The following is a 14492-nucleotide window of genomic DNA, read 5'->3' as shown; positions in this document are numbered from 1 at the left end:
CTCAAACCGGTAAGTGCAAACTGCAAGCCAGGGACCCCATTTTGGCTATCTCAACTCAAAACGAATATCAAGGTGGGATGGTCACTTTAACACTGTATTGCTCATAGACACATCCTATACCTGGTTGCTTAAGGATATTTCTCTTGTTGACCCTCAAAAATCAGATTTTGTTGGAGCTAAGGAAAGGACATGCCCCTCTTTTGGACAAACAGAAGACGGCTTCTTGGTCAGAACCTATTTTTTATTTCTGCATGTTATTTAAAAAGTATATTTGCATCACAAGGGCTTGGAATGCACAAAGGGTCGTTTCAAGCAAGATATAAAGATCTGACATGAGCTTTGCATTGAATTTATGGACTCAAAGAGCAACTTTCTTGAGTCAGAGCACGAGTCAGAGTTGAAGTCAATTTTAAAGTCAGAGTTGGAGTCACCAAAAAAAAAAATACTTTGCAGCCCTGCCTACAACCGGCAACTCTGGCTCCACCTTCTGTTAAGCTGTTTATGCTTTCATTGCAATCAGCTTTGCATAATAAGGCAGCGAGTGCATCTGCAAAGGTACCTATTTAGCCGATCTATTTGATATAATCACTAGTTGCTGTAACAGTGCTGTACCTGGTATATTATTCGGTATTAGTAGAGCAGACGTCACACAAAGGTTTTCCAACCAAGGAGAGGTGCTATGCCTGGAGGTACTTCTTTCTAACAAAACCTAAACAAACCTAACCTAACATGACCTAACCTAACCTACAACCTACTACCTACAACCTACAACCTACCCTACAACCTACAAACCTACAGCGCCTCTCCTTGGTTGGAAAACCTTTGTGTGACGTCTGCTCTACTAATGCCTATTATTTACTTACTTACTTACAGCTTCTCGAGATTTTGTCAGGCCAACTAGGCCTGTGGGTCCAGATCATATCGCCTCTTCTACGACGATAATACAATGATGGCAGGTTCAGGAGCTGAAGTCTCTCTGTGTATGGTCTGTGTCTGATGTTTCGGACAAGCTTTGTAGCGCGCCTCTGTACACGCTCGACGAGGATTTGGTCCGCACGATTAAAAGGTCCCCATACTGCATTACCATATTCAAGATGTGGTCGCACCAAGGTTTTGAAGAGAATTATTCTTTGTAATGTAAAATGTTACAGACTGGTCACTTTCCCGGGTTCAGTGTGAATTTTTTTTGTACTCACAGCCGGCTTTGGAGTGGATTTTCAGCTCTGTTTGAAGTATTAGTGCGGATTTCGAACTTAAGCCGGTGCGCCTTGTCAACCTACGAGCCATATTTTGCAGACTGGGTCAAAAGCAGCAATGTAAGACATTAGTGTTACGCTCTTTGATCCTCAGTCAGAAAATGAAATGTTTAATGTGGATGAATACATATTGAGACACAGGTATGAGGTTGGGCTAGAGGTAAACCTTAAATGGAATGTGGGTAAGGCTCGGCTCGGCCTTCGCTAGGCAGCCTCAGGCCCATGTCGTCCCCTATCTCCCTGTGTGTCCAAGTGCACAGATGACGTCACACGAAGGGGCGGAGTCGGGGGCGGAGCCTGGCGCAACGGCCGCCATATTTGAATTTGTTTTAACAGAATGTATTATATATTTCGGGTTTCAGTCAATTGTTATCGATAGTTTTATGAACGGTTAGCTGTATTATAAGTGATTTATCAAGAAAAAACACATATTGTGCTTGCAATTTCGATTTAAGTACGACCCGCGCCTAGATTCGAACGCACGATCTTTGGATTACGGCGCAAGCATCCTAACCACTACACTACCGCGGCGGCGTGGCGGCCGGCGGAAGGGGGGCTGCGGAGGCATGGGGTTTTTTTACGCATTTTTGGAAAAACTAATGGGTTTAGTGAAAAACGCTTCTTAGATAATTCGAAGAAAAATGTCTCGGCTTTCCGATGATGCACTTAGTTTTGTGCTAGCTTTAGCAGAGTTTGCTCTACAGCGCTTCAAAAATCGCCCATTTGCATAGGACTTAAACGGGACTTCAAGACTTGCCCCCAGATGACGTCACGAGCTGACGTCACGATCAGGTAGAATCGCCGGACGACCCTACCTGGTATAGGGCCTTGGGCAGCCTTCACTCAATCATCGAGACAACGAAATAGTTAATAAGCATGCGTTATAGATATACATGAACTGATCCTCACCCTGAAAACCCTGGTAATATTTTAAGAATCCAACGGTACAGCAACCATTTCAACGGTATTTAGTGTGTAAAAATCAGTAAAAATAAAAAATACACAACCACGAACAACGACGCAGTCGCGTGCTCAAAGTGCGCGTTATTCGACGCATAATAGACGATAGAGGCCTTCTTGAGATTTCGTAAATAGGTTCCGTTCGTTTTTAAGAAAAATTCTCTAGAGGCTGCAATTTTAACATTTCTCCACAAAAAAACGCACATCTATGAAACGCACAATTTCTTTGTTCAGACATCGTGAATGCTATCATTTCATGTTTAATGTTAAATTTCATGTTCAATTTTGATTAATTGTTGTAGTTTCTATGCTTATTTACTTTGTAAATGAGAAAAAAATCGTTTTTTAAATAATGACTTAAATTTCATTATCTCAATTATCTCAAGATTTCATCGAACTATGGAAGAAGTACTTTCAGCTCAGTCTTGGGTTTTGAAAAGGATATGACATATTTTGCACAATTTTGGTTTCATAGGAAAATATTTTTGTATCCTTTAGGCAAATTGCTAAATATATGTTTCAAATTTCTTACGGATGCCATTTTTTATAAAATCTTTGCCTAAAACGAACGTAATAACAACTCTAAAAGGTGTCACGTGACAAAGGACCTAAGATAACAAGCACCAGCCTTGCCGATTTCTCCTCGCCCGTTTCTTATTCAATTATTATCTCAATTTTTGAAAGGAAGATCAGCGCTTGGCTTTGGGCGTGACGTTATCTTAGGACCATCATCGTTATCCTGGGATCTGTCTTATTTCGGTGTCAGTAAAGACTAAAGAGCTTCCACAGACCACAATCCACATCAACATCTTCGAGGAATCCCATTACAACTCAACTAAGAAGACCAAGACCACGGTCGGACGGGTAGGTAGGTAGCAAATTTCTTTTCTTTGTTCTTTGGCCTGTGCTATGCTCAACAAAACAATTGCTGATGACTTAATATTGATAAACCATTTATTTTGTGAGATTTATAAAAGGTCAAGGTTACTTCAGCACCAGACTGGAAAAAATACATGATATGCCAAATATGTACGGCGTAGTGGCGGGATTACACCAAAATTTTAGCTCACATCAGGCGTAACTTCACATATGCCAAATTCAGTGCGTGGTGATGGCTGAATTTTTTGGCGCAGGTTTTTTTGGTGAGACGGTCACCAAATTTAGCACGCTGGTGAATCTAGCAGCAGATGCGCCCTTCGGGCGGTTCTAGAGAGGTTTCGGGACAAGATGTCCCTGCCCATTCATCGCGTGCTCAAACTGGCGAGCTGCCCTGAGTACTCGGCTGAGGAGCAGCTGCCCAGGTCACAGGTGATGCCTGAACCCTCGTCATGGATATAGGTATGTGACCAGACCTTGTTGAACATTGCCGAGCGTCGTTGAGTAATACTGCAGTGGGCTGCTACCCACTGCGGTATTGAAGGGAACGAGAGCGCGGACGACTGACGAACCAAGCGTCCGCCCTACCCTCGAACACCCGCTCGCTGACCAGAGGGCTGGTCATGGGACCTGCGTGCAGTCGGACCGTGCACAGGCTGTAAGATCCTCCCACTGCGTCCTTACGTCATCTTTCCGTCACCGCACACAGCGACCGCTGTGGCCGGTCGGGACCGGGGGACCGTCCACCGCACGCAGCCGTGACTTCAGAACCGCCTACCCATCCCCTACCCCCACGCCTGCTGCACACACCGCACACACTGCACTCAGCAGTTTGCGGTGCCATGAACACCTCTCAGGGCTGTTCATTGTGCGTGCGCTCTCGCGTCACTGGCGCGACAACTGCTCCGAGTCACGATTCAAGCTACTCCTTGGGACCACGCCGCCGCTCTCTTTCCCCGGAGAGGACCGAGAGGACGCCGTTTCGGCGCACTAAATAGGGCAGGCGACTGGGGCCGTTCGCTCCCGTCCGTGCACCGAATCGGCTGTCTCCACTTTGCGGCGGCCGGCGTGCCAGCAGTGCCTAGACAGGCGGTGCCCCGTGGCACTCTGCGCCGTGTGCCGAGAAGAGGCTGATGTGCCGGAATACTTGCTACTCCGCTGCTCGACCCTCGCTGACTCCCGCCAGCCTCGAACACACCGCTCCGCCGATTTATGTGGGTGTGGCCCTGGAACTTCTGGCCCCGGCCTTGTTTCACGGCACGACGCTACAGTGCGCAAAGCGTAATGAGGTATTGGGTTTCCTTGAAAATAAAGAACTTATTCGGACTCTCAGACATGGGAGTCCAAGACCCCGGAACGCTCTGTCTGGTTGATATAGCCTTGATCGGTAGATGTGCACATTTGTATTTTTATTTGTACTTATATTTAGACTGGAACTCTCCACAGGTGGCTATTACGAGCCCATTTAACATGGCAAGACATTGACATACCCATACACGAGACATACACACACAGGAATAATAGAGCTGAGACAAACAGATAATAGTGTTTTCACTGCGCCAGTCTGGTCGTCAGCTGGCGACGTGAAGAAGGAAGTGTTGTCGTACGCGGAACTTTATTCCACGACGCGGCGGCTCGGCACATGTGCTTTATATAAAAGTGGCTTGATTTTGGCACAAATAGGCACCCAATTGTCGGCGCTAATCATGCAGAAATTTCAGCGCAAGCTGCTTGCGCCGAATTTCGGCGCGAAAGGATCCCACTGGCGTCCGGCGTAGTGTATGGATGTTTTCCAGTCTGGCTTCAACAGATTGTCGAAGGCCAGAATCAGGAACTGGCCATACCAATGTGACATCTTGATTTGGGTCGCAATTGTCTTGCATTCACCACAGCTGCTCGCTCTTTACAGATCACACTTGTACAAGACTGTGCAGCGCACTAAATCGCAAAAATGCCCGTCCAAGGTTTTGAATTCAAAGTGACTGAAAGGAAGCTCACTTGTCCTTTTAACCCAGCACATCAAGTTACGGACATGCAAAAACACCTGACCCGCTGCTCTTCGGTAAGTGCTCCAGCTAAACCTTGGTGAACGAATCATTGAGTTAACTTATTAAATTTGTTAATTGTGCACTTGGATGTGATGCAGAGTTCACCTTTTAATTCCTTTTACACATACCTACCTGTTATTTCCTTTTTGGTTTTATTCAAGCTATTTGTCAACCCCCAGCTTGTGACATGATCAGCCGACTGTCTTTTGCCAGTACAATAAGGATGTGCGGGTAAAGCTATGCCCCTTCAACGCCACACACTGGATTAAGGAACCCGAATTCCGCCACCACCTGGACCGGTGTCCCGATAAGGCACCCATTGACCGTGCCGTGCTCGCCATGAAAGCAGGTGAGCCTAGCATGGAGCATACTGATTTGATCAGCCATCAACAGAGACAGCATTGTGCTGACCATAAAATACATGCTTAATGTTTATGCTATGGTACCTGCTTCACTTAGAAGTTGACTCATACACTCAAACACCATCCAGCCAGTTTTGTTGTGTTTTTTTTTTTTTTTTTGTCTTGTTCATACAGTTTTGTTGTGCTTTTTTGTCTTGTATTTAGAAAATGGTTCTTCAGTTATTCACACACTGTTTACAATGGAACATACAGCTTGCCATAAATGCTTCCTAATCGAGTATCAACCGGCATCAAGGTACGGCTCTCCAGTAAAAGTCTTGTTGGTTTTGCTTTTTCGGACATATCTGGTCCTATATAATGTTCAAATGCATAAGTATCAACCCGAATTATGTGTATGCATATTTACCACGAGACTGTGAAATTGCATTGTTGTATGCCAAATACTTTCCGAGATATTCACCAAAAACCTCATTTTCTGCCGTTTGGGGTATTCTGGCCGCAATCTTCCTGGGATCGCCTATGACATCAGTAGAGCCATCTAACGAGAGGAACGCAGAAACACAGAATCATGAATGAATCGAGCGCGTAGTAAACGGTGTATGAAAGGGAGACTCGGCAGAGGCTATCCGGGTGGCCGGCGCGCGGCGCGCCCTTAGGCATCGGCCGACCCTTCGGACCGCGTGGGGTCAGAGGTCGCGCTCGGGAAGTCTCGGCTCTGGGTTTAAGCGCTGTGCAGTCAGGAAGGGAGGATAGGATAGCGCTAGCCCGACTGACTAGTGTCTCGGCTGATTCGTGTGGGGTGGAAGGGGGCACAGAACGGGATGGTGGCTAGTGGTGGATGATGGGATGGTGGTTAGGTTAGTGCGTACTGCGTAGAACGTAGCTGAACATGCATTGTTTTTTTTTCATGGCAAACAACATGCAGCATAATGTGCGGGATTATGCCAGAACTCATACAAAAGGGTAATAATATTTCGGCCGAGGGAGTGGATCAGTGCCATGACAAAGCATGACGATGCTGCCAAAATCGGGATGCTTTTTTGTCCCCATTTTTTACCCCTAACATGCAGCGCTTAATCCGAACTTAGAGGTCCCCGACTGACCTTAGACCTTAAAATCGCACCTATCCGGTGCGCCACCTTTTCTTCAGGGGCGCTCTTCTTGGTTGTATCTGTTCTTACCAATAACTAAAGCAAATCGAATGTATAATAAAAAGGCATACCTCGAACACAGTTTTATTCACACCCGCTCGTGTGCATACTTGTTTTGACCTATACCTTCTCGCATCATAATATTACTTCAGTGCTTAACCCTCAACGGAATTTTGGGTTTTCTGCATACGAGTATACCCCGGCCGAGGGGGGGGGGGGGTGATTGCGACCACTCTCCGTCTTTTTGCCCCTAATTGAGCTAGCGCCTTGCGGATAAAACTGAGCGCGTGCGTCGTATGAGATGCAGCAACTGGTACCCGATTTGAATGTCTCGGGTCAACCGATAAACTCTGAGGTCAGCTCAAAGTCGCGGGATCGGTTTTTGGTAAACAACTTCACCACTTAAGTGATTACAGAGCCAACATTATAGCACCATCGAGTTTTGCATGCTCAACTTCAAGCGCGTCGAATAGTATACGCTTTGTTTTCGTTGAGGTCAATTTAAGGCATGTTCACATCAGGTCATGGTCAGGGCAGAGCCACTCAGGCCACGAAGCTGGCCCAAGGAGGTCATATATGTAGCTTCTTCGATTCGGTAGGTCCTCACAAGTCCACTGGTGGCTTCCCGACTCGCTAGCTCAATTTGATCGGGACTCTTTGGTGAAAACTCCTGTGACCTTAGTGACGTCATAAATGAAGTCGCCTAACTTTAAGAATGGAAAAGTGAATGCTGGGGCTTGCAAAGATTGTATAAAATCGCGAATTAATGCGCTTGAGACAGCTTTAGATGGCTCCTGGCCCCAAAATAACAGCTTTCATATTTCCCAACTGATCGATAATCGTGAGGTTGCGTGTCCGACCTGACTTCAGGTCACTCTTAAGAAAAATACGAGATAGCTACATACAAGTTGTGAGGCCTCTGTGAGATAGTACTAGATCATATAAGCTTCATTCCACGTTGAAAAGTCCCCTGGCACGAAGGGTGCTGCGACGTCGCGACATTTTGGGACCTTATATACAGAGGTTCACTTTTGACGTCATTGGTCAACGGCCTGACCATAACCTTCGCACTTGTAGGAGGGTGTCGAACAGCCCTCCTACCCTCAGTTTTTCGCAAATAACTCGCGCAAAAAGCGGCTGATTGCGACGACACTTTCAGTACCTTCGAGTTAATCAATATTACGCCTACCCTGTAATTTATATGACCCTGACTCAAAAGACCTTTGACTTGTGATTTGTTTTCTGAAACCATGTTTGGCCGGAATCGCGTTTTGGCGTATTTCGCGTAGAGCGCGTTTTATGTCTTTTTGTGGCTTTAAGCGATCAAACATGTGAAAGGATGTTGATCCCATGGATTCTAGTGGGTATCAAGGTCACGTGAAGGTCAGTCAGGTCACTGATCTTTGATGACCTTTGTTCACTCTTTCGAGTTCTACATGTTTCTAGGGTAGATTTTGGAGTTGATTTTGCATTTAGAAACCGTTTGAACATTTAAGAAGTAGTTTTGGTTCCCTCGTAACATGTGACCTGATGCACGAAAACATCATCTGTGATCAAAACTAACTTGAACTTCGTGATCAGCACCCCGCAAAACCCTATAACAGCTTCACTTTACGAAGCTCTAACAGGTCCCGATTCCCCGACTTTTGAGTTATATTGACCTGTCAACCAATGACCTAGGACCGTGAAATTGGGTATCATCGGCCTCCTCTCGTCACGGGCAACACGCTCTTTTTTTCCGCGAAGCGTTTGCTCGATCAAGGGCTGAACGGCAAAGGGGTCCAATGGACCCTCCTCCCCCCTTACGATAGACGCTGGCAAAACACCAATATGGGCGAGGGTGAAAATACAGCTGCTGTCATAAAAATTCAGCTTAAATCAAAGGTTAGGCTTGCCAAATTTCAGCTTTCGCAGCTATCAACAAAAATAAACATGTGGAGGCGGCACCTCCCCGCCCCCCCCCCCTCTCCTCTCGGCCACTGCCAGCGAGGTTTTAAACGTATCATACACGTTACAAGGCATCATATATCAAGATGACACACCCCAGCACCCATATGCACTGAACAAAAACTTATTACCCACGCTAGTCTATCGGCACCATAGCACATGGTCGAGACTGTCGTCAGCCACGGACGCGCACTCGACCAACCCTCTGAGCCCGTTGACTGCGGGTGACCTTGACATGTCAAGCCTGATCGGCGGCCGGCCGCTGTCGTGCGTCGTTACACGCGGAGGGGAGGGAGACACAAAGCTCTGCGTTATAGTTGACCTCTGACCTTTCCCTGCGCCCTGGTCACTGACCCCGCTCCATGTCGCTGGGCGGTGGCATGGCGGTGGAAACCGGTTCTAGCCTCTACACATGCCACCATTCTAACCCTCCCCTCCCCACGCTACTACGCGGCGTGGAGTACGCTCGTGCGTAACTGGGCGGAGCAAGGGGTCACGCGATACAGGGGCGGAACTGGTTGCCCTCCCGCTCGCCGAGCGACCTACGACTAATACCCTGGAGAACCGTACCTCTACCTACCATAGTATGTTTCATGTTTGTCTTTTTCACCACATGTCATAATTTTTGTACCCATCTGCCGTAAGTTGTATGCCATCCTCTCAAAGCGTCTGAGTTTTTGTGTGCCCGACGGACAGGCGCCGAGGGCACCTCTGGCGATCTAAGTATGCCCGTCACCTGGAGCGCCCGCAACGAGGCCGTCGAGAACCAGGTGGAGGGCTGGGACAACGACGGCTCCGACGAGTGGGACGTGGAGGTGAGCCAGCTGCCGCGCCACATGCGCCAGAAGTACGACCCCAAGGTGGCCACGCAGAACCGGGAGATATTCCGCGTGCCCACCGAGCACCGCGGCAAGTCGGCCAGAAACGAGTTCCGTCGACAGAACGTGGAGCGCGCGCAGGCCATCCAGAACGGCAGGTGAGCCGCCGCACGGACGGCAGCGGGCAGGAAACGCGGCGGCTGGGGACGTCTCGTTTGCCAAAACATTGGGGCTCAGTGGAGATGACTTTGCATTGTTGCTTGGTTTGGTTTAAGTATTTGTTTTCCATATTTCAACCGCTCGTGCTTCTTGTGTTTGGAGTGACACGTTCCTGATTCGCTCTACCAACAGCGAGGCGGGCTCGATGGTGGGCGCCTCGTCGGCGGCGGCGCCGTCCGTGTCCTCAATCGGCGCGCGCCGGAGACCCATGAGCAACCCCATCTGCTGCAACGGCATGAACATCAACCCCAACCTGGGCATGGGCCGGGCGCGGCGTCCGGCGCCGGCGGCGCTGCCGGCCGCGCTGGTCGGCGAGCCGGCCGGCGGGGACGGGGCGCCGGCGGCCAGCGCGCGGCCGGCCGTCGTCGGACGCGGCCGCGGCGCCATCAGCTCGCAGCTGAAGACGCCCGGCGTGCGTATCGGCGCCGACGGAGACCGGTCGACGAGCGGCGCGTCCAACTAGCGCCGGCGGGCCGTGCCGCGGTGAGTGGCGCCTAGGGTGGGAGGCTGAGCGGTCCGCGTCTGCCGGGCTTAGCCCAGATCCCAGCTGACTTGCTGTGTGTCTGATCGCTCATAGTCGATAAGGAGCAACATGATACCACGTCTGCCGTCTTGCTGCATTTGTTACTTTCTTTTGGTGTAAAAAGCAGAAATGAGGAGAGGATTGTGTCCATATCCATATTTGGGCAACTGTGGTCTTTACTTAGTCCTTAGCTCGTAACCGTTTTTACATTTGGTGTGTTTTTTTTTCTCAGACTGTGCCACTCTGTCCCGGCTTCTCCATCCATCCTGTATGTGTTCCCGCTGTTTTAGCTATGCTCTTTCTCTCTCTTCTTGCACGCCACGCGGCGGGCCCTCTAGGGGGCCCGCCGCGGGAGCACGTCGACGGGGGGTTCGGCGCGCCCCACTCCTCGGAGAAACTCCGTGATTTTATTGGCCGGCTCCTGGAAGATTTCACGGAGTGTTGGCGTAAAACCCCAGAGTCGGCCTCGGGTGCGGGAGTCCTGACTCCCCTTAGTGTCCTGTTGTTCCAGCAGCTACTCTCCTTATTTCCTATCCTCACTTTTCCAGCTATGTTCCTATCACTGCCGTGTCCGTCCTGTTTCACCTCGGACACACGTCATCCTTATCTCGATGTCCCCACTTTCCCAGCTATGTTCTAATCACTGACGTCAGGGCGGACACACGTCATCCTTATATCGATGTCCTCGCCTTTCCGGCTATGTTTCTGAAATCTCTGACGTATATCCGCCCTCTTTCAGGCACCATCCCTCCGAGTGTCACACACGGGCGGACGGACTGTGATCCCTGGAAAGGTCGGGGGCGGCCGGCTAGGTCCGTCGCTCCTTCTGACGAAGCCGGTTTATTTGTACAATTCCGACCAGTCTGCTCTGACATCGCCCGGGGCGACGCTCAGCTCAGAGATCGTGGGAGAGGCGCCACGCGACTCGTACGGTGCCGTCTATTGTGTGCGCGCGGAGGGACGCCGCTGTGCGCTGTAACAGCAGGCGCTGGAGTATTTGCCGACGCAAAGTAACTGCTAGTATTTGCCGACGCAATGTAACTACTATGCTATGTGGGAGAGCACTACCTCATTGTTTCGTGATTGGGCGGCGACGGTCTTGTAGTTAGGTTCCGATACAGGGGTAGTGCGACTCCCTAATCAAGATAACACGTTTTAGCTTAAGACGTTTGGGGTAACGCGATCGGACGAGAGACGCGCTGGTAACGCGACGTCACCCTGGGACCATAGGTGGGGGCCGTAGAGTAGCCCTCGTGCATGGGTGTTGTCACAGTGTCCAGTATGATTGCGCTACCGGTGTCATACATGCATTATTTTTGTATCCAAGTGGCACAAGCGTTACTTGCATCGTTTGTTACATGGGACGCTGTTACACGGGAGAATGTGCGGAGTTCACCCTGCACGCTTCTCTCTCTCTCTCTCTCTCTCTCTCTCTCTCTCTCTCTCTCTCTCTCTCTCTCTCTCTCTCTCTCTCTCTCTCTCTCTCTCTCTCTCTCTCTCGCTCTCGCTCTCGCTCTCGCTCTCGCTCTCGCTCTCGCTCTCGCTCTCGCTCTCGCTCTCGCTCTCGCTCTCGCTCTCGCTCTCGCTCTCGCTCTCGCTCTCGCTCTCGCTCTCTCTCTCTCTCTCTCTCTCTCCTCTCTCTCTCTCTCTCTCTCTCTCTCTCTCTCTCTCTCTCTCTCTCTCTCTCCCTCTCTCATCAACCGCTACTAACTGACTCGAGGTAGGCTTCGGTGGTACCGGCGCACGTTATTCAAGAGTTACACATTTGAAGCAACGGCCGGGGGAAGCCTGAGCATTGCGTTGCGTTACTCTGATGTTTGTTGAGCTTTCACGGTGAGAGACAGCTCGGGGAACGTACAAAACGATGTGAAACTGTATGCCATCAATACTGAAGGCGCATAGCCTTTCTTCTGTTCCCGATTTTCACTGACATCTACGTTCAACTTGCAATTTGTATTGTGTAACAAGTGCGCAGATGAGTGGGAGACAGTCGTGCTACTGTGGCCGAACTGGCCGTGAGCAATTACAATCCTGTTCGCCTGTGCAGCTGCTGTGTACGAGCGGTCCGTTTGGTCGGCGTGTGATATGACCGGAACTCGCCAACTGTGGGCAGCGTGACGCACGTCCGGTCAGCGTGTGGCTACTGGCTGGGTATCGGTAATGGAGGTGGGCCGATAAGCGTACCACGGCGCTGCCTAGTGCCTGTATGTGTAATTGTGTATGCGCATTAATCGGACTAACTATCAAAACGGCAGTTCAAGCCTCAAGGTGATAACTTGACCCCTCTTTCAACATAGACTGATGATCGATATGAGGTAAACAGCGCACAATGTCGTAAGCGGTCGTATTTCGACTAGTTTCTGTGTTCGTCCGCTCGGTCCCTCGATCAGCTTTCTCCGCGCCAACCGTGGTGGTCGACCGCCGTTCGCTCGGCGCTGCGTCACGGTACGGCGGCGCGCCGGAGGCCACGCGTTTCTACTCCCGGCCAATCACGCGTGGAAAGCCACTGTAATCGCCCTCACGCACTGCTCACAGGTCAGTAGTGTCGTCTGGGCGCTTGTGCGAGATGCGCCGGTAGGGGACCGCACCGTCGGCGGCAGCAGCTCACCTCGCTGCGATTCCTCTCATGTCCATCACAATCATCGCTGCTCTTCACGGTACAAAAATACACCTTATTTTACCTGTAGTGAAGTCCTAAGAGGAAACCAGAATCGCGAAGCATTGCTTTCTGAGCACCCGCAGATGCCATACATCAAGTACCGTAAGAATGTTCGTATGTGTATTGAGCATATGCCAACAATGTGCACACTACGCAGTGTTCAAAATGACTGACCAATATAATATCAACACCGTAAAAACTTTCACCATCCTCCCCGCGCTCAAACATGGCCAAACAACACAAAACGGCGTGAGACACTTGTAAACCTGCAAGTCGCCGCGGTAAAGGCACCAGGAGACTCTTGCCTGTGAAACACGATACAGAACGACTGGGGCGTCCGGGGCATTCCACGTCAAATCGAACAAAAATCGGTTGTTTTGCACCTTACCATCAGCGATTTTATTATAAATTTGTGAGCGAGTTCCTGTGTGGCCCCGGACATTACATTGATGTTTTTTGCACATTCTGACCACAGGTCTTCTAAAGATAGGGCATCAAATTTTTACAAAATGTTGCATCTTTATATTTTTGAACGATCATAACTTTGGTTGTACTTGTTTGATTTGAATGAAATAAACCTTACTGTTTAGGTAATTTCTTAAGCATTTGTTTAGAATTGCACCTACTTAAATATATGACCTTGAAAGTTGCTTAACTCTGTTCTTAAGCACGAATATTGAAATAGCAAAAAACACGTCACCTTCGATTTGGCTCATTTTCATATATTTTATTGCCTACCATATTCTTAACAACCTGTGAAAAAAATTAGAGTGGGCCATTCATAAGTTTTGAAAAAAATTGCACATATGCAAACGTATGTTAGCATGCGCAGTGGAGGGGGAAGAGCGAATTTCGCCCACCCCTCCTGTTTTTTCGCCAATATCTCATAAGATGAATGCGAAATTAATTATGGCTACCTGTCAAGAATTGAATTGGACATCTCATCGTGCAAGCAATAAGAAAATCGGTTCACAACTGTTCTAGTAATAGCGTTGTAAAGTGAACATACTGTCGCCGCAGCGACGCGGCGACTCGGCAGCCGGCGCCGACCGCTACGCGCCGCCTGAATTGTAGACTGTGCCGGGACGGAACGGAACGGTTCCGTCTTTACATCGCGCTCCCTACCGCTGATTACGTTCGATTCGCGTCAAATTTTGTGAGAAGACTAAGAAATGTACAGGCAATCTTATGGTGAAAGAATTTTGAAAATCGGTTGGTAAACAATTGAAATATGAACGTGTAAACACAAAATTGTGATTGCTGCCAATGCTGCGTTTCCCGCATCGGCCGAGCCCGCCTCAGCCGGCGACATGTTACTCTTAGCTGAGGCCTCTAACTGCCATATTTATTATTGGATTAACTAGAAATTCCCATACATACTAAAAAATGTATGTTCTTTCGTATAGTGAAGATCAAAAGACGTGAAGATATCGTTGCGTGATAATGTTTTCGTTGAATTTACTTCATGATGCATTTCCACACGGCTCAAAATTCACCGCAAAATACCGTTTGCCTGAGACACTTTTACTATGGAACGTGAATGCTTGACTACGATGACTATGCATTTCCATTCTCGCAGAGTTTGGGATATCACTAATCAGCAATCATTCATTTCAGAAAGTGTACACAAGCAAGCATGTCTTGACTCTGCCTTTCAAGGTCACGCGCGGTTG

General features: G+C 49.0%; 2 protein-coding genes across 6 annotated transcripts in view; one reads left to right on the top strand and one right to left on the bottom strand.

The window, feature by feature from the left end:
* LOC122392165 (death-inducer obliterator 1-like) overlaps positions 1–2299 on the bottom strand; it is an 82256-nt gene extending 79957 nt beyond the window's left edge. The window contains exon 1 of one of the 3 annotated variants that reach the window (XM_043386745.1): positions 2166–2299. The gene's annotated coding sequence lies outside the window, so the exon portion shown is untranslated. Of the gene's footprint in view, positions 1–871; positions 1137–2165 lie in introns of those variants that run through there. The other 2 variants (XM_043386747.1, XM_043386746.1) reach the window with 2 other exon arrangements.
* Positions 2300–2655: 356 nt separating this feature from the next.
* On the top strand, positions 2656–12846 carry LOC122392170. 3 transcript variants are annotated; one of them, XM_043386754.1, is made up of 6 exons: positions 2712–3080; positions 5002–5154; positions 5354–5489; positions 9297–9576; positions 9770–10120; positions 10900–12846. In XM_043386754.1, the coding sequence occupies exons 2-5, from the start codon at positions 5044–5046 to the stop codon at positions 10098–10100; spliced, it is 858 nt and encodes a 285-aa protein (XP_043242689.1). In that variant the 5' UTR covers positions 2712–3080; positions 5002–5043; the 3' UTR covers positions 10101–10120; positions 10900–12846. The 3 variants fall into 3 exon arrangements, with proteins under 3 accessions (XP_043242690.1, XP_043242689.1, XP_043242688.1); XM_043386753.1 differs by having other exon boundaries at positions 2713–3084; XM_043386755.1 differs by lacking the exon at positions 5354–5489 and having other exon boundaries at positions 2656–3084.
* The last annotated feature ends 1646 nt before the right edge of the window (positions 12847–14492 follow it).

Source organism: Amphibalanus amphitrite, unplaced genomic scaffold (genome assembly GCF_019059575.1).
Source record: "Amphibalanus amphitrite isolate SeventyFive unplaced genomic scaffold, NRLGWU_Aamphi_draft 000472F_arrow, whole genome shotgun sequence".
NCBI lineage: Eukaryota > Metazoa > Arthropoda > Thecostraca > Balanomorpha > Balanidae > Amphibalanus > Amphibalanus amphitrite.
This window is presented reverse-complemented; position numbering and strand designations above follow the sequence as displayed.

What these genes read in the sequence shown, in the direction of transcription:
- LOC122392170 (XM_043386754.1), top strand. Translation starts at nt 5,044, where the DNA reads ATGCCCGTCCAAGGTTTTGAATTCAAAGTGACTGAAAGGAAGCTCACT. An exon ending in CGTGCTCGCCATGAAAGCAG is followed by an intron (nt 5,490 to 9,296) that starts GTGAGCCTAGCA and finishes CCCGACGGACAG; the next exon opens with GCGCCGAGGGCACCTCTGGC. An exon ending in CAGGCCATCCAGAACGGCAG is followed by an intron (nt 9,577 to 9,769) that starts GTGAGCCGCCGC and finishes CTCTACCAACAG; the next exon opens with CGAGGCGGGCTCGATGGTGG.